Source organism: Moschus berezovskii, chromosome 19 (assembly GCF_049115385.1).
Source record: "Moschus berezovskii isolate FMDL1 chromosome 19, NW_MosBer_1.0, whole genome shotgun sequence".
Lineage (NCBI taxonomy): Eukaryota > Metazoa > Chordata > Mammalia > Artiodactyla > Moschidae > Moschus > Moschus berezovskii.
Genome location: NC_142478.1, coordinates 7,588,943 through 7,612,348, shown reverse-complemented (window position 1 = coordinate 7,612,348; position 23,406 = coordinate 7,588,943). Strand labels below are relative to the sequence as shown.

At 39.9% G+C, this 23,406-nt stretch overlaps 1 protein-coding gene across 2 annotated transcripts in view; it reads right to left on the bottom strand.

Annotated features, from left to right (window-relative positions):
* Positions 1-9,110: 9,110 nt before the first annotated feature.
* LOC129542658 (putative RNA-binding protein 46) overlaps positions 9,111-23,406 on the bottom strand; it is a 141,751-nt gene continuing 127,455 nt past the window's right edge. Inside the window, exons 6-9 of one of the 2 annotated variants that reach the window (XR_016035298.1) lie at positions 20,050-20,196; positions 16,816-16,906; positions 12,147-12,198; positions 9,111-10,976 (exon numbers count right to left, since the gene is read on the bottom strand). Coding sequence is in view for 1 of the 2 variants with exons in the window: in XM_088827920.1 (XP_088684046.1) it covers positions 20,084-20,196 (113 nt within the window). In the remaining variant the exon portion in view is untranslated. Of the gene's footprint in view, positions 10,977-12,146; positions 12,199-16,815; positions 16,907-19,696; positions 20,197-23,406 lie in introns of those variants that run through there. The other variant, XM_088827920.1, reaches the window with a different exon arrangement.

The window sequence follows — 23,406 nt, the reverse complement described above, 5'->3', positions numbered from 1 at the left end:
CACTTCAAGCCCAGGAGACAGCATCTCAAGTGACCCTGAGAGAATCGTTCCAAAGAGGTGAGGGAAGGAGCCAGTTCATTTAGAAATTTTGCAACCAATAGCAGGGAGTCTGAACTTCAAAAGATTATTGTTAAAGAAAACCAGATAGCCCAAGTTAAGAAATAGTGCTTTTGTACATATGGGAAGATGCAAGAGTCTGGGTCCACTGAAATCATTCCTTTAATACGCACCTCAGCTAGCTGGGGCCAGCCTTCTGTGTTTTCACATCCTGGGCTTTCTTTCCTCAGAGCTCACCACAGAGAGTGGGTGCAGTCTGATGGCTGCTAGCTGGCAAGGATTCTTCTCCCTCCTGAGATCCTGAGGGCTCACTGGCTCACATAAGAGGGCCGCCGTTGGTAATGACTGTGACATCCTTGTTTACTGATACGGCAGGGAAGATTCCATTTCTCTGTGGTCACCAGAAAAGTACTGGCTGCTGTCAAAAGAAGACGCTTCAGGATGCCACGAGGAGGGAGGGGTGCGGATGCCCCTCCTTGGCTGGGGCAGTAGACACAGCCCCCCCAGGGGTGCTGGGCCGCCTGCAGAGCCAACCCAGCCCCCGCTGTTCCTTGAGCCTCAGACAATGTCCCGCTCAGTGGCCTTGGCTATAATCGTCCTCATTCCTGTGTGGCTCGCAGGGCCTTGTTTTCTCCCCACATCTGGAGGAAATCTTTTTTCATCTTGAGAGGAAACTTCACTTTCCTCAAATTCTCTCTTCTCTTACATGGTTCAGGCTTTGAAAAACAAAGATGAGACAACATCTCCTTTTACTCTTTTTTTTTGTTTTTAATGAGAGAGCGAATGCTTACCCAGGCCTGCCTGGCAGGCTTGGCCTCTACCTGCCTCTTGCCACTCTTCCTCACCTGAGATGCTTTCTTCTGGTTCTTCAACCTACTCAGGTTCCTTCCCTCCCAGAGCCCTTGCCCAGAACATCTCCTTTGCCTCATTGACACTTATTTATTAGTCAAACCAGGTCTCAATCTGACACTTCCTTCCTGACCTCGAGATGAGGTCAGTTTCCTATATTACATGATTTTGTAGAAGCAGGTACTGCTCCTGCAGAGTTTTCAGCACAGCTGTGCTTTTATACTCTGCGTGTCATTATTGAGTGTGGTCTGCCCTCCCCACCCCCACTAGCCTGCGAGTCAATTGTGGCGAGGATGTTTCACTCCCGCCGGTACAGCCTCAGTGCCGCACATGAACAGTGGGACGGGCTCTTGAGGGACAAACAGCCATTGCTTTTCTTTGGGAGTCACTAGGCTTGAATGGAGTCTATTAGGAAACCTCTATGAGAAACAAAATAAATTAGGCAGTATCAATCTGGACTTTCCAGGATTTTGCATCATTTCTCTAACAGAATAACTGAATATGGCAGATAATGATCAAATGTAGGGGGGAAAAAATGACAAAGTCTAAGTGGCTGTTGTGAAAGGTTACTAGCCTTGTAATAGACTCAAACTGTACAATTCAGGAATGCAAACACATAATTTTTTTTAAACAAAATTAAACTTTACTTGTCCACAAGCCCTCATTCCTATTAAATAGCAGAAAAACAACAATCTTTCCCCTTACATAATAACTTTCTTCTGGTTTAAAATTTAATTTTAAAATTACTCAGACATTGTAGGATTTAAACTGTTCAGCATGACCTCTCAATGAGGGTGCCGGAACTTACTATAAATAGAAAAAGCATGATAAAAGAGTAAACTAGTCAGCAGAGGGTGATAACTTTCCCTTTAAGAAAGTTAGATTAGATCCTTGCCTCTACTACACACAGGATAAATCCAAATATGAAAACAAAGCTTGTAAGCTACTGGAAGAAAATCCAGAAGACCATTTCATGGCCTTCAAGTAGGGATGAGAAAAATAAAATCCTTAGTATACATTTTTACAAAACACAAGAGATTGTGATTTCAATTTTAATAACAAAATGATCTGACTAGAAAACAAACTTGGATTAATAAGACATCTTGATGATGTGACTAGATACAGTCAAAAATCATTCACTAGTTGCCTGGAAAATCCCATGGATGAAGGAGCCTGGTAGGCTGCAGTCCGTGGGATCGCTAGGGGTCGGACACGACTGAGCGACTTCACTTTCACTTTTCACTTTCACACATTGGAGAAGGAAATGGCAACCCACTCCTGTGTTCTTGCCTGGAGAACCCCAGGGACGGGGGAGCCTGTTGGGCTTCTGTCTAAGGGGTCACACAGAGTCGGACACGACTGAAGTGATGCAGCAGCAGCAGCAGTCTCTATACTCGGAGAAGGCAATGGCACCCCACTCCAGTACTCTTGCCTGGAAAATCCCATGGATGGAGAAGTTTGGTAGGCTGCAGTCCATGCGGTCGCTAAGAGTCGGACACGACTGAGCAACTTCACTTTTACTTTTCACTTTCATGCACTGGAGCAGGAAATGGCAACCCACTCCAGTGTTCTTGCCTGGAGAATCCCAGGGACAGGGGACCTGGTGGGCTTCCGTCTCCATAGACGCACAGAGTCGGACACAACTGAAGCGACTTAGCAGCACCAGTCTCTAGACTAGCGGTAGAGCTTCCCTGGGGGCTCAATGGTAAAGAATCTGCCTGCCAACGAAGAAGAAGTGGGTTCAATCTCTGGGTCAGGAAGATCCCCTGGAGAAGGAAATGGCAACACACTCCAGTACTCTTGCCTGGGCAATCCCATGGGCAGAGGAGCCTGCTGGGCTGTAGTCCATGGGATTGCAAAGAGTTGGACAGGACTTAGTGACTAACAGCAACAACACAATAGCAGTAATCTGAAAATTAAAAAGGAAACTATTACGTTCATAGTAGCAATCAAAGTATAAAATATTTAGGAATAAATTAAGAAAATAAAGGATATGGATGGTAATCTGAAGCCAATATCATATTATATAAATTGGTAGATATTTATACCTCCCTATATTTTTAAGTTAAAAATTAGAGTGTATCAAATTAGTGACTACTCTCTTGTGATATTGTGTATGGGTCTTCTTTTACCAAGCTTATTGTTGGCTGACTTTATAACAATTAAAATAGTTGCAGTGCATAGGTCTGAGTCTTTTTTGTTATTATTTGCTTTATTTTGTTTTCTTAATTTTTGATAACTAATTTACTTGATTTAACTTGGGAATTGACTGTTCGTTGCACAAACAGTATGAGATTCTCCTAGATATTTAGAGCGTAAGGGTGGGGCAAATATCTCTCTGCAAACCACTCCAAGTGTTGAGAGATGTTATTCTGAATCTTTTTTTGGAAGTGGTTGCTCAGTGGGGCAGGTAGTAACATGAAAATGACTCTTATCTCCATGCTGAGTTATCTCTTTTGCAATATGGAGAATAAGGTGTGGCATCAGCCAGCAACACTGGTGTGACTTTGCATTAACAACAGTTTAGTGGAGTTTAGTGGCTTTCAAAGAGGAAGTGAGAGGAAAACAAAACAAAACAAACCTGGTCTTTATGCCTAATATAGGAAACAAGACTATCTGTAACATCACTGAGTTCCCCAAATGAGCAAGTACTGATCATATCAACAACCTGCTTATATTTAATAGGTACTCTTGGAAAGATATAATGGGATTAAACAGCAGTCCTTTAAAAAGCAAAACATGATCTTGCTGGGATTGGATAACTCAGAAAAAATAAAAGTGGAATGAAATAGGGCTCTTATTCTTTTGAATTTTCTCCCTGACACATTGGCCAAGAGTTCTCTGATCAAGGAAGCTGATTCCTTTGGACTTATATTGGACTAATGCCCAAAGATGAACATGTATTATAATTTATAGTATGTTAAACCAGTAAGTCAAGCCACTCCAGTACTATTGCCTAGAAAATCCCATGGATGGAGGAGCCTGGTAGGCTGCAGTCCGTGGGGTCGCTAAGGGATGGACACGACTGAGCGACTTCACTTTCACACATTGGAGAAGGAAATGGCAACCCACTCCAGTGTTCTTGCCAGGAGAATCCCAGGGACGGGGGAGCCCGGTGGGCTTCCATCTATGGGGTCACGCAGAGTCGGACACGACTGAAGTGACTTAGCAGCAGCAGCAGCAAACCAGTAAGTCTAGTTTTTCACCAATTCAATACTATGTATATTTTCTGTTTTACTTGGCAAGGAATTTCCTAGCCTTGCGGTGACAGTAAGATGTTCAACAATGAGAATCAGAAGATTTTAGTTCCAGAATTTGCAATTTAGAAAATATTCACTTCAGTTCATGCAAGCAAATTTGCAAACACACATAGTAAAAGAAATTTCTTAAAAGTTTAGATGTTGATATTTCATCAATGTAAACATATATTTAATCAATTCTCTTAAAAACATTCAGATAGTTTTCAGGCTTTTGCTTTATTATAGGACTGCAATCTGCTATCTGCATTCTGAAACATGAAAAGCTCTGAAAACCTTTTTGTAGCCTTGTGGGTTGTAAAAGCTGACTGACATGAACTTATTTGGCAATAAAAACTATGAAGCTACTATTTATAATCTTTACATATCTGACTTCAAGGGAATATGTTTCATTGCAAAATTATTAATGTTGGTTGTGGGATGCTACCCTAGTACTCCCAGGGGTGTTATATAATATGAAGTGTATGCGTATACTATCTTTTTCAAACCTGAGAAATTCTGGAACATATATGCCTCCCAGGTTTTGGATATGGGACTATGGCCCTGTATTGCATGTGTGCTCAGTTGCTCAGTGTGTCCAGCTCTTTGTGAACCCATGGACAGTAGCCCACAAAGCTCTGCTGTCCATGGCATTTTCCAGGCAAGAATACTGGAGCGGGTTGCCATTCCCTTCTTCAGGGATCTTCCTGACCCAAGGATTGATTGTCTCCTGCATCTCCTGCAATGGCAGGCGACTTCTTTACCGCTGAGCCACCTGGGAATCCCATGGCCCTATACACACACTACAGCAAACATTCTTGTTCTCTCTGCTCTGTGAGGACAGATCTCTACCATGTACAGCATATTTCTGAGTCAGGTTTTCATGTTTAAACCTTCATTCTGCTCCTTACTAGTTGTCGTTGTTCAGTCACTGAGTCGTGTGTGACTCTCTTGCGACCCCGCGGACTGTAGCCTCCCAGGCTCCTTAGTCCATGGGATTTCCTGTAACTGTATCTACACTTAAATTTTCTCATTGGTAAAATGGGAATGATGATAATTGAAATTATTCTGAGGATTGAGTGGGGTAACATGTGAAACACTTAGAATAGTTTTGTAATTAGTAAGCATTTAATACATGTCAGCTATAATTACAGTAACAGTGTATCAATTTTTATTTCCGACAGCAGTGCATCCACTTGCCTATCCTGTCTCGATTTAGTAGTGCCATTCTTCATAATCTTTCCAGCGTGCTAAACCTTCCCCACAAAGCTAATCCATTTTGCTTGTATTTCTTTGATTTCTAGTGTTGTTGAAAATATTGTCATACTCAAGTCTTTTCTTGAGTGTCATATTTTTTAAAAGATCTTCTCTCTTAAAGTTTTACCTTTTCCCCCCTGGTGTTTACAAGTTTCTTTCCTTTCTCTCTTCATTTTTTTCTGTGTCCTTTCTTTTTGCTTTCCTCGGATCCTTCCTTTCTTCCTTTCTTGCTTTCCTTCCTTCCTTTCCTTCCTTCTAAGTCTTTATTCCTTCTAGGATTCGTTTTGAATACGACTTTAAAAATTCCTTTTCTCTTAGCCAGTTGCCTCAATATCAGTTACTGAATAATCCATCTTTGAATAAAAACCATTTTTATCATATGCAAATTCTTTACTTTTTGCTAGACATCATATATCATTCTTTTGATTGACCTATTAATTCTCTTGCCAACATCATATTGCTTAAACTTCTGGTATAGGTCAAATACTACTTATTTTTATTTTTCAAGAATTTCTTAGATATCGATACAGTTTTATTTTTCCAGATACAAATCAGAATTATTTTTGCAAAATTGTCAAACAATATTTTGCAAAATTTTCAACAAACCTGCAATGGGATTTTGTTTGAAATTAACTTGGAGGAAATAGGTATATTTCAACATTGAGTCTTCCCATTTGTTCAAGGACGTGAAATATGTCCCCATTTCTTCTTAAAGTTTCATGAGCTTTAAAGTCTTTGCTAATAGCTACTGCTAATTAATAACTTCTGAAATATGCATGTCCTTTTAGTTTATAGCAAATTGAAAAGGAAGCTGATTAATATGTGAAAAGTTAACCCTTGAACAATGTGGGGGTTAGGAGCACTGAACCTCCAGGATGTTGAGAACATGTGTATAACTTTACAGTGTGCCCTCTGTATACATGCATTCAACCAACGGAGGACCAGTGTAGTCCTGTAGTTGTAGTACATATTTAGCTAAAGGAATCTACATCTAAGTGGACCCTTGCCATTCAAACCTGTGTTTTTCAAGGGTCAACTGTACTTTCATCAGTACGGGGTAGTTGGATGACTCAGAATTCATATGTCAAAGCCCTAATTCTCCAGTGTGATGGTACTTGGAGATGGGGCTTTGAGAACTTAATCAGGGTTAGATGAGGTCATGAAGATGGGCCCCTCACAATGGGACAGTGCTCTTACAAGAAGAGACATCAGAGGGCTAGCACTTTCTCTCTCTCCCTGTACTGACAAAGCAGAGGTCACTGAGCATCAGGAAGATGATGGCTGTCTGCAGCCCAAGGCGAGATTCCTCACCATAAACTGACCAGCTGGCACCCTGATTTCAAGACTTCTGGCCTCTAGAACTGAGAGAAAATAAATTTCTGTTGTTTAAGCCACCCAGTCAATGGTATTTGGTTATGGCAGCCCAAGAAGATTACAATAGTAGTGTGTTTATTAGTCTTCCCCCAGACTCTGGGTTACCCTCAGATACACAGCCCAAGGAAACAGTACAATTCAATCAGCTAATGACAGGCTACTTAGAAAGCTACTTCACAATGAGTACTTATTTTATTGAATTGCTTTCCATGAGGATCAATTAAAAAAAAAAATGAAGCTTTCTAAGTCACCTTATTCCCTCATTCAAATCAGAAATAAGTTTTATTTCTACAGATAAATGGCATATTTCTAGAAATGTTGACTGTCCTATTTTACTGCACAGAAGGAACTTCAATGAGAAAATTCTCATTGGTGTTTAGTGAGCACAACATTAATACTCGGGCATATCTGGAAGTAGTAACCTGGAAGCACTTTCAGTCATTGGCTACAGTTGTGGAACACTTTCGAGTTGCTGAAAGCATTCACACGCAAATTTTCTTTCATCTGCAAAATAAATTCAAAAGAAGTGTCAGTCTCATTTTATGAAGGAAGGAAACTGAGATTCAGAGAAGTGACACGTCTTTTGCGAGACAGCACAGGACTATGACCTGATTTAATACATCCGGTGACTGAAACGTTTTCTGAGAACTTAATTGTACGCATACTGTGGCCCCTCGCCTAGGCCTTTCTCTCAAGAGATCTCCTCCCAGCAACTAGGGTAGCTGCCTGCACTCAGCCAAAGATGCACCCCAGCGCTGGACTCTGAACCTCTGAGCAGACGTGTGGTGCTGTCTTCCCTGGGGGCAAACTTCTGTCTGCCAGTTTCCAAGGAGCCCCTGCTGGAAGAGGGACTAAAAAGGCTTCTTTTAAAATCTGAGGCATTTGTGTTGCAAGTTCTCCTTTGACTCTTCCTCTCCTACTTTACTTCCCCTTCCAATTATTCTGCTTTGTATATGTTAAATGGGAGGTTTAACATTTGATCTTAGGTCCCAATAAGAAGCCAGGCAAGCACCATAAAACCCAACAGGCCTTGATTTACTCATTGCCCTCTTTTATCCTGGACCAAACCCCTCACTGAGGGAGTGAAACAGTGTCCCAGATTCAACATAAGACTTGTTGCTTGACGAAGTAGAAACAGGCAAAAACATTGTTGAAACAACAGGAATTTGTAAGGAAGAATAATGTCACATTTAATTGAAAAACTACTGAATTGTAAATCAAGTGCTTCTTTGAAAAGACAAGAGACACTTAGTCCCAACTCTGTACTGACCGTGTGTGTGTGTGTGTGTGTGTGTGTGTGTATGTTAGTTGCTCTTTGCCACTCTGTACTGACTGTGTGTGTGTGTGTTAGTCACTCTTTGCGACTCTGTACTGACCGTGTGTGTGTGTGTGTGTGTATGTGTTAGTCACTCTTTGTGACTGTGTATGGAGAAGATAGATCAGTAGGCAGGCAGGCAGTAGAGACTGTCTCAGGAAAAGTGACTTTTTTGTTTTGTTCTGAAAATGACCTAAATCTGTATACCTTGCAAACTACATGGAATTGTGTACACCGTCGACAATTTTAAAGTTTATCTTTGATTTAAATCTCGGGCACCTTTGTCTTAGTCTTCATAGGAGCCTTGTTTTATCACCTTGAGATTTATTATGCCCAGAAGTAAAAAATGGATGATGTCATATAGAGGAAATGAGTAGGTTCTTTCAACACTTTGGGAATAGTGAAGCTGTTTTTAAATATTTTCATTAGAACTCCACGGAACTTGCGTGTTAAAATGGTACAGAGTACCAAGTCAGAAAGTCCTGGTATTTCACTAGCAACAATGTTCTTATGAGAGAGGTATGAATACAGCTATCAGAAAAGACTCAGGTTAGTCTCTGAAATACTTGTGTCCTCAGAACCCTAAGTTCAAGGGGAAAAAAACCCATAGGATTTTCTTTGATAGAGTACAGAAAAGAAGTATTGTGGTATATAGTCAGCAGAACACAGGACTAGGTGATGGTGAACTATGGCATTTTAGTTTTCATCCTGAGATTTTAACCAAATCACCGTTCCAGGTTTTAATTCCCTCATCTGTAAAAATGGAGATAATAATTCTTATCTCATCTGGAATGATTAAATAAAATATTTGATATCCAAATGATATGAAGTGGAGAAAGAAAGAGAAGAAAGTTATTGAGGGCTCAGTATTTACCGGGTACTTCAGTTTCAAGTGGGGCTCTTAAGAGAGATCAAGGTCTCCACGATTTAGGTCCATGATTCCATCACATTGCAATTTTAAATGAAGTCATTAATAAAAATGCTTTTAATTAAATATAAACAATCTATATTTTACTCTAAAAGAAACTTTAATATTAATACATTTTTCAGGCTTAACAACTACTAAATCTCAATGCAAAGTAAGTAAACAGTGGAAAATAAAAATACTTTCTATAAATAGTAACTTCCAAATGTGTCTTGTGTTGGCAGACTAATAATTCAGAATAAAAATCATCGGTATAATGTTTTATACTTTTGCAAAATACTTTTCAAAGGGGACACTAAATTAGATGTAATAACTTAAATGTATTTATTTATTTTTTTTGTGTGTGTGTAATAAAGTTTTATTAAAGTATAAAGGAGATAGAGAAAGCTACTGACATAGACATCAGAAGGGGGCAGAAAGGGTACCCCCCTGCTAGTCTTCAGCTGGATGTTATATAGTCACTGCTGCTGCTGCTGCTAAGTCACTTCAGTCGTGTCCGACTCTGTGTGACCCCATAGACGGAAGCCCACCAGGCTCCCCTGTCCCTGGGATTCTCCAGGCAAGAACACTGGAGTGGGTTGCCATTTCCTTCTCCAATGAAAGAAAGGAATGTCTTAAGGCTCAGAACGGCACCAGGCCCTTCACCCATAAGATTTATTTTGGGATAATTTTGACACCAGATGATTCATCCCGGGGCCATAAAATGATTAACTTGAATCTTGTAGAAGGGCAGATTACCATATAGTTTCATTTTACATAGATTAAGGGAACAATATCTGAGTATAACATGCAGGTTTGTCAAGTAGTTTCTGAGCCATTTGGCGGAACCGACTTGAAGATAGAGTCTGGGGTAAATGCGTAGTACATTAACATAGCGTAAGACCAACATTTCCATAAGAAAAAATGCATTGTTTAACTCAAGATTTGAGAATAGTTAACTTCAGGTGAAACCAGGTGTCATTATGGCAACACAGTATTTTAAGAGAAACTTCCTTTCAAGTTTGTATAGAGAAGAAAAAAATATCGCTAGTTTGTTTCCTCCTGCCGCTTAAGAGATAAAAATGTCTGACACTTGCATGCTATTTCCTCCGTTTGGAGACCCCTGGCCTTCCAGCCTGTTACCCTCTCATTCCCCCCTTTTCTTTTAGGAGAATTATGTTGCCTAGGGAAAAGGGGCGTCGTTTTCGTTCCATAACTGCTTCCAAGCTGACAAAGGGCGTTGTCCCTAAATTGGTGAGGCAACATATTCTCCTAATTCTCATACTGAGGATATCTGATCCAGGGGCCCCAAATAGTAGTTGGAGGAATCTGCATCAGTAGCAGGTGTTTGAGCAACCATTTGTAACTTAAAAGCTTTCATGCGACTAGAAACAAATCCAGTTACACAGTTACAGATGCAAGGCAAAATAGTCATTAAAACAAGTTAAAATCAAAATTAAAAGTCACGTTATGTCCATAGTTAAAGTACAAAGTGTTGCACCAGTCCATTTTAGGGTTGTTAGATGTCATCAGATGAAGAGGCATCACATACAATTATTGTCGAAGGTATCCGCAGACTAGCAGAAAGTCTCTTCCTTGAAGTGGAGATGTCCACCACGGGAAGCCTTCCACTGATGAAGAGGGGAGCCCTCCGCAGACCCAGCAGTTAGACCGATTGTGGAATGCAGCGTAGGAGTGAGCCCAGGACAGGAACACATTGCCTTGAGTAGGAGTGAGCCCAGGACAGGAACACATTGCCTTGAGCATCAAATGGCAGACTCAGGATTTTTGGAGTCAGCAGAAATAGGCTCACATAGGTTATCAGGCCCATCTTGTCCTGAGGATCCCGGACGAGCCCCCAAGATGAAAGGTTGTTGCAGAATGACACAAAGACACCGGGAATTTGGCCTCCGGAGGAGAAGAATTCAATCCAGGGTCAGAGACGAGGCTTGATCGCTCAGAGCTTTTGTATAATAAAGTTTTACTAAAGTATAAAGGAGAAAGAGAAAGCTACTGACATAGACATCAGAAGGGGGCAGAAAGAGTACCCCCCTGCTAGTCTTCAGCTGGATGTTATACAGTCACTGCTGCTGCTGCTAAGTCACTTCAGTCGTGTCCGACTCTGTGTGACCCCATGGACTGCAACCTATCAGGCTCCTCCGTCCATGGGATTTTCTAGGCAAGAGTACTGGAGTGGCTTGCCATTGCCTTCTCCCAACTTAAACGTATTTAAAATTTAACAACAAAAGAGTCAGACACGTTGTTATATTTTTCTACTGGTTAAAGACTATTTTATGGAATATAAATAATTTCATACAATATTTTAAAACATTCTGAATACAAAACTTCCTCAAACAGAAAGTTAATCCAAAATGCTACCCAATGAATTTCAAAAAAAAAAAATCAAAATACACTGAAAGAACAATCAGTTTGTCCTGAAAACAAAATTCAGTAAAATTTTAAAAAATCCAATATTATAGATTGTTTCAACTCTTAAAATAGCAAACTAAGAATTACATCTTTTCTTTTTTAGTAACTGCAAATGTTTCCTCACATTTTTAAAGAGTAATCTTATTAAAATATAAAAAAAGTTTAATACATATTTTAATAATGTACTTTTCTGTTAAACACGCACACATATACATACAAATATTTAGGAGGAATCCATATCATCTTCTGGTTATATATGATTTAAGAAAACCTGATAAGGTCATAGTATTTCATTTGACCTTATACAGAAATAATTTTAAAGTTAGATGCATATTTTTAATCATCTGGGTTTATAATTGGTCAGATTTTTTTTCAGTAATTTTTCTGAGGATGATTAGCTAGTCATGAGAAAAATAATTTAAAATTAGCACTTGATACTTCAGAGTCTAGTTAGTATACGTTTATAAAAATAAATATCTAACCAATAGATACATGTTTTGGTTCTTAGACGAGGTAGAAAAATTAAAATATCTTACAACGTGATCTGAACTTGAAAAAAACAGAAAATAGCAATTACCAATTCAACCTGTGTGAATCAAATAGTTGGAGTGTTCTTTTTGTTTTTGACATATATGCCATATATTTCAAATATAAGGCCTGTGAAATTTATTTTCTATTTCTCAAAATCTTACTAAATTGAAAGTCATGTTTTTCATTTACTTACTCATCATTTAATCTACCTAGGGAACTTCACTCTGCAGACAGACCAAAGACATCTGCAATCAAACCAAAAATTATTAGTTAGGCATTTTTTAGGTTTAGGAGGTATTTTCCCTTTACATACTTAAATATTAATAATAAAATACATTATAAAAAGCTCTATTATCTTCAGATGTTTTACAATAAATAATTACTTAGATGATAAAGAGTTAATAAAAATTTCAAGGTCTGCTAAAGAATTATGAAGCTCATCATTTATATCTTGACTTCTAAGAAAAGTTTTCAGAGTATCTAAAGCCGTTATTGCCTCGTTTTTTGATGGTAAAGGGAGTTCGCTTTCCAGAGATCCACCATCATCCTCCTCGTCAGAAGTATAAAACCCAGTTTCATCTGATTGACTTTCTTTGGGGTACACAGCATCACCGCCTGGTGCTGACTCACAAGTCTCTAAGTCATCATCCAGGGCAGCGTACTCTCCTACAGATAAGCCTTCGGGAAATTCCACTCCTGTCGCCTGCTGCTAAGTCACTTCATTCGTGTCCGACTCTGTGTGACCCCATAGATGGAAGCCCACCAGGCTCCCCCGTCCCTGGGATTCTCCAGGCAAGAACACTGGAGTGGGTTGCCATTTCCTTCTCCAATGTGTGAAAGTGAAAAGTGAAAGTGAAGTCGCTCAGTCATGTCCGACCCTTAGCGACCCCACGGACTACAGCCTACCAGGCTGCTCCATCCATGGGATTTTCTAGGCAAGAGTACTGGAGTGGCTTGCCATTGCCTTGGCCTTGCTGAGTTTTCCATATTTGCTGGCATATTGAGTGAAGCACTTTCACAGCATCACCTTTCAGGATTTGAAATAGCTCAACTGGAATTCCATCACCACCACTAGCTTTGTTCGTAGTGATGCTTTCTAAGGCCCACTTGACTTCACATTCCAAGCTGTCTGGCTCTAGGTCAATGATCACGTTATCGTGACTATCTTCGTCGTGAAGATCTTTTTTGTACAGTTCTTCTGTGTATTCTTGCCACCTCTTCTTAATATCTTCTGCTTCTGTTAGGTCAATTGGCAAGAGTGAACATCGACATTCTAGGAATCAGTGAACTAAAATGGACTGGAATGGGTGAATTTAACTCAGATGACCATTATATCTACTACTATGGGCAGGAATCCCTTAGAAGAAATGGAGTAGCCATCACGGTCAACAAAAGAGTCCGAAATGCAGTACTTGGATGCAGTCTTAAAAACAACAGAATGATTTCTGTTCGTTTCCAAGGCAAACCATTCAATATTACAGTAATCCAAGTCTATGCCCCAACCAGTAATACTGAAGAAGCCAAAGTTGAACAGTTCTATGAAGACCTACAAGACCTTTCAGGAATAACACCCAAAAAAGATGTTCTTTTCATTATAGGGGACTGGAATGCAAAAGTAGGAGGAAAAGAAACACCTGGAGTAACAGGCAAATTTGGCCTTGGAACACGAAATGAAGCAGGGCAAAGGCTAATAGAGTTTTGCCAAGAGAACGCACTGGTCATAGCAAACACCCTCTTCCAACAACACAGGAGAAGATTCTACACATGGACATCACCAGATGGTCAACACTGAAATCAGACTGATTATATTCTTTGCAGCGAAAGATGGAGAAGCTGTATACAGTTAGCAAAAACAAGACCAGGAGCTGACTGTGGCTCAGATCATGAACTCCTTATTGCCAAATTCAGACTGAAACTGAAGAAAGTAGGGAAAACCATTAGACCATTCAGATATGACCTCAATCAAATCCCTTATGACTATACAGTGGAAGTAAGAAATAGATTTAAGGGTCTAGATCTGATAGATAGAGTGCCTGATGAACTATGGACGGAGGTTCGTGACACTGTACAGGAGACAGGGACCAAGACCATCCCCATGGAAAAGAAATGCAAAAAAGAAAAATGGCTGTCTGAGGAGGCCTTACAAATAGCTGTGAAAAGAAGAGAAGCGAAAAGCAAAGGAGGAAAGGAAAGATATAAGCATCTGAATGCAGAGTTCCAAAGAATAGCAAGGAGAGATAAGAAAGCCTTCCTCAGCGATCAATGCAAAGAAATAGAGGAAAACAACAGAATAGGAAAAACAAGAGATCTTTTCTTTTTTTTTTTTCTCAACAAGAGATCTTTTCAAGAAAATTAGAGATATCAAGGGAACATTTCATGCAAAGATGGGCTCGATAAAGGACAGAAATGGTATGGACCTAACAGAAGCAGAAGATATTAAGAAGAGGTGGCAAGAATACACAGAAGAACTGTACAAAAAAGATCTTCACGACAAAGATAATCATGATGGCATGATCACTCACCTGGAACCAGACATCTTGGAATGTGAAGTCAAGTGGGCCTTAGAGAGCATCACGACGAACAAAGCTAGTGGAGGTGATGGAATTCCAATTGAGCTATTTCAAATCCTGAAAGATGATGCTGTGAAAGTGCTGCACTCAATATGCCAGCAAATTTGGAAAACTCAGCAGTGGCCACAGGACTGGAAAAGGTCAGTCTTCATCCCAATCCCAAAGAAAGGCAATGCCAAAGAATGCTCAAACTACCGCACAATTGCACTCATCTCACACGCTAGTAACGTCATGCTCCAAATTCTCCAAGCTAGGCTTCAGCAATATGTGAATTGTGAACTTCCAGATGTTCAAGCAGGTTTTAGAAAAGGCAGAGGCACCAGAGATCAAATTGCCAACATCCGCTGGATCACGGAGAAAGCAAGAGAGTTCCAGAAAAACATCTATTTCTGCTTCATTGACTATGCCAAAGCCTTTGACTGTGTGGATCACAATAAACTGTGGAAAATTCTGAAAGAGATGGGAATACCAGACCACCTGACCTGCCTCTTGAGAAACCTGTATGCAGGTCAGGAAGCAACAGTTAGAACTGGACATGGAACAACAGACTGGTGATGGACAGGGAGGCCTGGCGTGCTGTGGTTCATGGGGTCGCAAAGAGTCGCACACGACTAAGCGACTGAACTGAACTGAACTGAATAACACCTTGTTTCATAGCTATAAATTTTGGAAGACAAACATGATGGAAAGAACGCTAATTCAATGGACTTCAGGTTTTTTACCTCTGGGTGTGCAGGAGAAGATTCAACAAAAATCACCACTCTTCTTTGCTGAGCTTGAAATCTCTCATCCAGCTTCTGCATCCACTGTTCAAATACATCTGCAGTCATCCATGCCATTTTGTTAGCTTCATAATACACAGGCAGTGATTTTATGCCTTTGAAGCAATGTGGATTTCTGTTTTTTCCAATGAGAAGCAGAGGAAGTTTCTCTGAGCTGTCCATGTTTGTCCTAACCACCAGAGTTATTCTGTCTTTGCATAACTTGCCAATTGAATAGGTTTCTCCTTTAAATGCAAAGGTATTTGTAGGCAACATTCGATAAAGCAGCCCAGTCCCTTTTACATTAAAAACATTTTTAGGATGATAATCATTTAAATTATAAGGAAGTATGTTTTGGTGCCAGACAGCTGAAGGGTCTACTGGTACACCTGTGGCTTCTACAGGTTGACCTCTGAATACTAGACCATACCTGGATTTAAAACGGTCCAGCCAACCATTGCTGCACTTAAAATCATTATGTCCCAGTTTCTGGGCAAAATCATTAGCTTTTAGCCGCAACATTGGACCACTGACTGGCACATTCAGACACTGAGCGATTCGATACCACCTCATCAGTGCCTCTTCCAGGTCTGTGTAAAAAGCAGTTCTCAGTCTTCTCTTTGGATCAAATCTCAGTGATTCAAAGGCTTCCAGAACCTTGTCTTTTTCATAATAGAAGACAATGAATTTTTCTTTATTCCATATTCAGCTGCAGTCTCTGCTTTTACTGATTTCTACTGCATTTATGATGTCGATCTTTTCTTCAAAGCAGAGACTTTTCTTTTTCTTCACAGTTACAGGCAGAGTTGAGGCATCCACAGGAGCTTCTGCCATCTCACCCTGAGATTATGAGGAGATGTCGTCTCTCTCTGGGTCTGTTTCTTTAGGAAAATTTACTTTTCAGTATGATACAAATTGCTTTCTATGCCACTTCATATATTAAAAGTTGGTCAGTGTCTAATAGTCTTATTTGCGCGGAAATGGATGAACAAATACATTTCTTCAAAGAATCTGAATAAGAAAAATACTATCTGCAGCTAGAATATTTTAGAAGAGCAATCTCCTCCCCAGGACCTGGTGCAGTTCAGTTTATTCGGAGTTCCAGAAGTCAAGCTAAAGTAGAAATCTCATTATGTCAAACCTGTCCAGTCCTGCTGATGTATTTTTGGAACTTCAATCCTTTAAGATGATCCATTTTATCCATGCGCGCATTCAACCTCCTCTTAATTCTCCACAGAAGGCCTCAGCGATAAGAAGAAAAGCATCCAGAAATTGCATGCAAAATGTCAGCTGCTAATTTCCAAGTCTCTTTAGGGTGGAGAAGAAAATAGTAGAACCCTTCTAGGACTCGACAATATCCTCTGTCACTTGAAACGTTTTTTTTTAAAAAAAGAGGAATTTTAGCGATGATATGTCAACTTAATATCAAAAAAATATTTGTACTAATTAGTTATGCTTTTAATAATCATGAAAAGAATGGGAACATGTTTCTAAAAATACAGTAACTGAAGCTTCCAGACGAAATGCTTACCTCCCAAATGGTGTCTCTGTGAAAAGTTCTCGAGCTCCACTCTGACCCCTTGAGTTCTCACTTGCCTTTGAATGCTTTGTAATATATACTTCTGGAATAAATCAGACAAATTTAATGTTTTAAAAATGTGAACTTACCAAAATTAAAGAACTAAAAATGATGCTGCGTAGATCTTTGGTGGCTATTTTTCCCATGAAGTCACAGGCTGTCCCTCTGGCTTCTCTAAAAGAAAAACACAGTCAGACAGTGGTCACAAGGTCCAACTTTTAATAGCACATGGGAGACAGTGTCTCCTTTATAGGAGTCTGGTAGAAAATGCTTCACTAAAAATCCAATCAAGTGATTCCATTACAAAGTTTAAAAACTGAAATCGCATTCTAGTTGCTTAAAAATCTAGTAACGTTTGATCACTTTGACACATTGGCCAGATGCACAGAGGCCAGAAAATACTTGACAAAATGCATGGGAATAAACAAATTACTGAGAAGATATAATGTAGAAAGAAACAAAAGAAGGAGAGAGATCATGGTCTCAACCTCTCAGGACCTCTACTTCATCAGTAAAATAAAGGGCGTATCACAGTGGGAGGAGATGGGCCTTGGTGCCAGACACACCTGAATTGACAAGTGACTCTGCTGTTTAGCACTTAAGGTGATCCTGGGTAGTTCACTTAAGCTTTTGAAGCCTTGGCCCCCTTTTCTGTAAAATAAAGGTAACTACAGCATGTACCTCATGGAGTAATGGCACATCCAGTGAGAGTCAGTGAGAGCGTGTAAAGCACTTAGCCCAGTATTTAGCACCTTACCAAGTAATCAATAAATATTTGATGACCTCATCATCATTTGGTGGCTCAGCAGGTAAAGAATCCGCCTGCAGTGTTGGAGACCTGGGTTCGATCGCTGGGTTGGGAAGATCCACTAGAGAAGGAACAGGCTACCCACCCCAATATTCTGGCCTGGAGAATTCCATGGACTGTAAAATCCATGGGGCTGCAAAGAGTGGGGCATTACTGAGCGACTTTCCCTTTCATTTTCATCATTGTTATCTTCCCTCCAATGTGCCCTTCCGCTGTGTCAATCTACAAAATTCTGAGATTTCATGAAATCCTACTTCAAATGATAGCAAGAATCCCACCTTAAATATACACTGAAAACAGAACTCTTCTTAAGCCAAATAGTGCAGTGAGAATGGTCACCCTACACAGGCTGGTCCCTGCCTTCCCAGGTAGCATCTCCCCCACTAGAATCCACAGGCTTTGGGCCTCCTACAGGCCAAGGAAACAAGCTAATCTGTTGAACGGGGCTGGGGGGGTTTGGGGGAAGGGTTACTTCCTTCCATGTGAGAGGGTAGACACTCCATTCCTCTAGTTTTTCTCTCTGTCCTTGGAGGTTTCAAGATAACACATGCATTTTTTTTTTTCACAAAACTTTATCAAAATTCCTCTGCCTTTGTTGTCCAAAACAAGTAATTTTTATTATAGGAAATAAAACCAGTAAAGGAATCTTTTTTGTTGTTGCTGTTATTGGAAAAAAGATCTTAATAACAATTATGAGAGCCTAGGGTGTTAATTTCCAAACTCCTTTACTTCCTGTATTCCAAACAACTCAGGAGGAAGGTAAAACTGGATTTCAGAGCTCATACGGTTATAACATGGTTGAATGCAGTCCAGAATCCAGGCTTTCCAAGGTCAAGTCCACCATTCTTTTTACACATGGCATGGCTCCTCTAATAGTTACACATTCTATGCCTCCAGCACCAAGCTAAAGATAGAGTTTCCAATGCCTTTCCAAACCTATCCCCCTCCACGTATACCCCGAAAGGCAGTATAAGGTTTCCACAGGAGAACAGCCATTATGAATTCTGGGGACAAAAACAGAAACCATACCCCCACATCCAATTTTAGGGTGAGCTGACTTTTTAAGTAAATAAGATTTGACCATTCAACTAAAAAAATTCTTATATATTGAAAACTACCTGCATATTTTTCTACTATATCCTATAAATATACCATTATTTCAGAATAAAAAATGAAAAATATCTTCCTCTTATTAGGAAGGATACCAACCTCCAGATATTTAGGGAGCAAGAACCAATTTTTTAAGAAAAGTCAAAACCAAGCAAAACTACTCTCCAAGAGTAAAAGGGAATCTCTTCCTTCTTTCTGTTTGGTTGTTTTTGTTTTTTTCTTTCTTCCTCTCCTTTCCTTCCATTTTATTTCATTTGTCAGGTATAAACCCTATTATCTCAAACAATAAGGATTACAGAAACAGTTACTTGAACTTTCTCCCATATCTTATCCCAAATAAAGCAATATAATACACACAATCAGAGATGATTATCTTGATCAAATTGAAAATAGTGATACTTTTTTAGGAAGATAGTAGGATTTTTTTCCTGAGAGTTAACAGTATATATTTCCTTCTAAAACAGTTGTCAAAATTACAGTTTTCCATGGAAGATGCAATATATATTTATTCCTGAAACAACCAAATTTCCAACGCCAAATCAGACAAGCTAGGCTTTTTCCCTAGCAAAATTAGGCAACACTGCCTAATCAATGAGGAGAAGGCAATGGCAAGCCACTCCAGTACTATTGCCTAGAAAATCCCATGGATGGAGGAGCCTGGTAGGCTGTAGTCCATGGGGTTGCTAAGGGTTTCACACGACTGAGCGCCTTCACTTTCACTTTTCACTTTCACACATTGGAGAAGGAAATGGCAACCCACTCCAGTGTTCTTGCTTGGAGAATCCCAGGGACAGGGGAGCCTGGTGGGCTTCCGTCTATGGGGTCACACAGAGTCGGACACGACTGAAGTGACTTAGTAGCAGCAGCAGCAGCAGCCTAATCAATGACGCTGAGTTCATTGAGAATGGGACTTTTCCATTCTCCCACAGTCCAGTGGCTGGGTTTTTTGTTTTTTTGCAGGGAATAATGGCAGCAGCTAATATTTCTTAGAAGTAATAATTCTCTCAATCATGCTACTCCTTGAAGATGGGCATGAATTTAAGCAAACTCCGGGAGACAGTGGAGGAAAGAGGAATTTGGTGTCCTATAGCCCACGGGGTCGCACAGTGTCAGGCACTACTCTGCGACTGAACAAAACAACAACCCCTTGAGGATACTCCAGTAGAGAAACGCTGTCCTCCTCATCAGCAGTTCGGAACTCCTTTCTCTGCGCCGGCGGTGAAGCTAACCAAAGACTGAGAATAGGCAACTCACCGAAACAGACTTACCAGCTGACCTCCAATGAAGACGACAGCCGTCCTTCTACTGGCAGGAAGAGAAACGCAAATCCTCCTCCAAGACAGGAGCCACCTTTCTGTTTCTGCTTACCAAAACAGCAGTATGCAGGGTTTGCTGGGATGCAGTAACACACATTGCTAGGAGGCACATAAATTGGTACAAAGCTTGCTGAGGGCAAATTAGCAAGAAAACATGAAAACTTTAAAAATGTGCATAACTTTTTATCCAGTAAGTCCAAACCTACCATTTTATTCCATCTCCCTCAAAATTATAGATGTAAAAATAACCTATCTTACAAATATATTTATTTTCTATTGCTGTGTAACAAATTAACAGACGTTTAGTAGCTTAAAACAATATCCATTTATTATCTCACAGAACTAGCCAGAAGTCCAGGTGGGCTTAACTGAGTCCTCTGCTTAGGGTCTTAGAGGGCTGAAATCAAGATTCCAGTCAGGCTGGGCTCTATCTAGAAGCTGGGGGAGAATTTGCTTCCAAGTTCATTCAGGTTATTTCTGGGCTTCCCTGATAGCTCAGTTGGTAAAGAATCTGCCTGCAATGCAGGAGACCCTGGTGTGATTCCTGAGTTGGGAAGATCGCTGGAGAAGGGATAGGCTACCCACTCCAGTATTCATGGGCCTCCCTTGTGGCTCAGCTGGTAAAGGACTTAGACTTCTGTGGTGGTAGGACTGAGGTCCCTGGGTTTTTGTTGACTGTCAGCAGAGATTACCCTTAGTTCTTGGAGGCCTCTCTCAGGTACTGGCCTGGGGTCCTCTTTATTTCAGCAACAGGGAACTTTTCTCACGTCAAATCTCTCTCAAGCTTCAGATCTCTCTAATTTCCTCTGCTGCCATCAGCTAGAGAAAACTCTAAGCATTTAAAAGGTTCATGTAACCCAGTTAAACTTAAAGGCTTTTGGACTGCAAAGGAAACCATCGACAAAATGAAAAGACAGTTTACTTGTAAATGATGTGACCAAGAAGGGGATAATATCCAAACTATATAGATAGCCTATACAACTCAATATCAAAAACCAAACAACCCAATTAAAAATAGGCTGAAGATCTGATTAGACATTTTTCCAAAGAAGATACACAGACGGCCAACAGGCACAAAAAATGATGCTCAACATCAGAATCCTCAGGAAAATGCAAATCGAAACCACAACAGGATACCACCTCACACCTGTCAGAAAGGCTGTCATCAAAAACAATAACAAACGTTGGCAACCATGTGGAGAAAGGAAACTTTGAACACTGCTGGCAGAAATGTAAACTGGTGCAACAATATGGAAAATAGTATGGAGGTTCTTCAAAAAACTAGAAATAAACTACCATATGATCCAGCAATCCAGTGCTAGGTATATATATATGTGAAGAAAACAAAAACATTAATTTGAAAAGATACACACACCCCACTGTTAACAACAGCATCACTTACAATAGCCAGGATATGGAAGTAACCTAAGTGTCTATCAACAGGTGAATGGATAAAGATGTTGTATAAAGACCTAATAGAATATTGCTCAGCCACAAAAAAGAACGAAATTTTGCCATTTGGAAAAACCTGGACGGACCTAGGGGGTATTATGCTTTGTGAAATAAATCAGGGAAAGACAGACACTCTGTTAACACTTTCATGCAGAATCTAAAACAAAGCAATGTATGTAACAAAACAGAGGCAGACTCACAGACACAGAGAACATCCTGGTGATCACCAGTGAGGAGAGGGAAGGGGCAGGCGAGACAGGCGTCTGCGGGTAAGAGACACAAACCGCTGTGTACAAAACCAACAAGCAACAGGGGCACACTGTACAGCACAGGAAAATGTGGCTATTATTGTGCAATAACTTTAAATGGAGTATAATCTACAGAAATACTGAATCACTATTTTGTACGTTTGAAACTAATATTGCAAATCAATGATGCTTCAATAAAATAAATAAAATATAAGATTCATGTAGTCAGTTTAGGACTAGCCAGACTAACTTCGTTTTGAGTAACTCAAAGTCAGAGTAGTTACTTCAATTACATCTGCAAAATTCCTCTTGCATATAATATAACATAATCATAGAATGATATCCTATCATGTTTGCAGAGGAAGGAATTATACAAGGTGACAATCATTGGAATTCATCTTAGAATTATACCACACAAGACTATTTCCTACATGGTTGTTTTATAGAGAAAACTTAAAGTTATCCAAATCTGTAAAAAAGGAATAGATAAATAACTTAAGGAATATCTACATGTTAAAATACTATTGAGAAGGAGAATGTTTAATGGTATGAGGGAAATTTCATAATATGTCAATATTAAGTGGGAAAAGCAAAATACAAAATTGCATGCCAACAAATACAACCTATCCTGAAAGTTCCTTGAGGGCAGAGGCTCATGGCTATTCCTGCAGTGCTTACTGCCCAGCTAACTGTAGGTTCCGAATAACAATTTGTTAAATAAATGAAGAAAAAATATTTGCATCAGATATTGACCAAAATGTTGATGTTAACTGTAAACAATGGAATTATAAGTTTTTTCCTTTGTAGTGAAAACAATTTCTACTTTATGCTCTACCCATTCTACTTTTCATGGGCTTATTAAATATTGCATTAATAAAGGGTTTACTTTCAGAGAATCACACTGTGCAATCAGTAACTAAATATGTCTTCATGAAAAGGAAGCTGTTGATAAAGAGTGATGAAATTACTGTGACACTACCAGAACTCCTCTAGAAAAGACCTAAAGGTGCCCCTTTCTTCTCTCTTTTGAGGAAATAACATTGATGAGCAGAATACAGTACTCAACATCGAAAGCAAAGAGAAAAGATTATGCCTACTGAATTCACTTGTAAAGGGAAAATAACAATATCCTTTAACCCACTGTCTGCTTTTCTTCCTGGTCAATAAATAAAAAACAGGCTGCTACAGTTCCCCCATAAGCCAAGCGAATAAATGGTGCCTGATTTTTCTAAAGCTGAATAATAGCCAATAGCAGAGCAAAGGTAAGTGATTAGATAAGCCTCCTGTCACAAGCATATATGGCAGGCAGCTATTCCCTTCTTGTTATACTTCTCCAAACACAATGCCAATTAAAATAGTAACCTTCTATTCTTCCCATGGAGAATGGTCAGGAAGAATTCCCCAAGCTGTAGGGGAACAGGGAGAGAGAAAGCAAGCCAGAGGGAGGGAGGGATCAAGGGAAAGGGGGAGGGAGGGAAGCAAAGAGTGAGAGAGAATCCATCTAGGCAGGAGTAGGTTTAAAATAGTCTTTCTAGTCAGCTTGAAAAAATGTCCCCAAACCCAAGAATAATAGCTACTACTTCCTTCTTCCCAAAGAAAGTGCATAGAG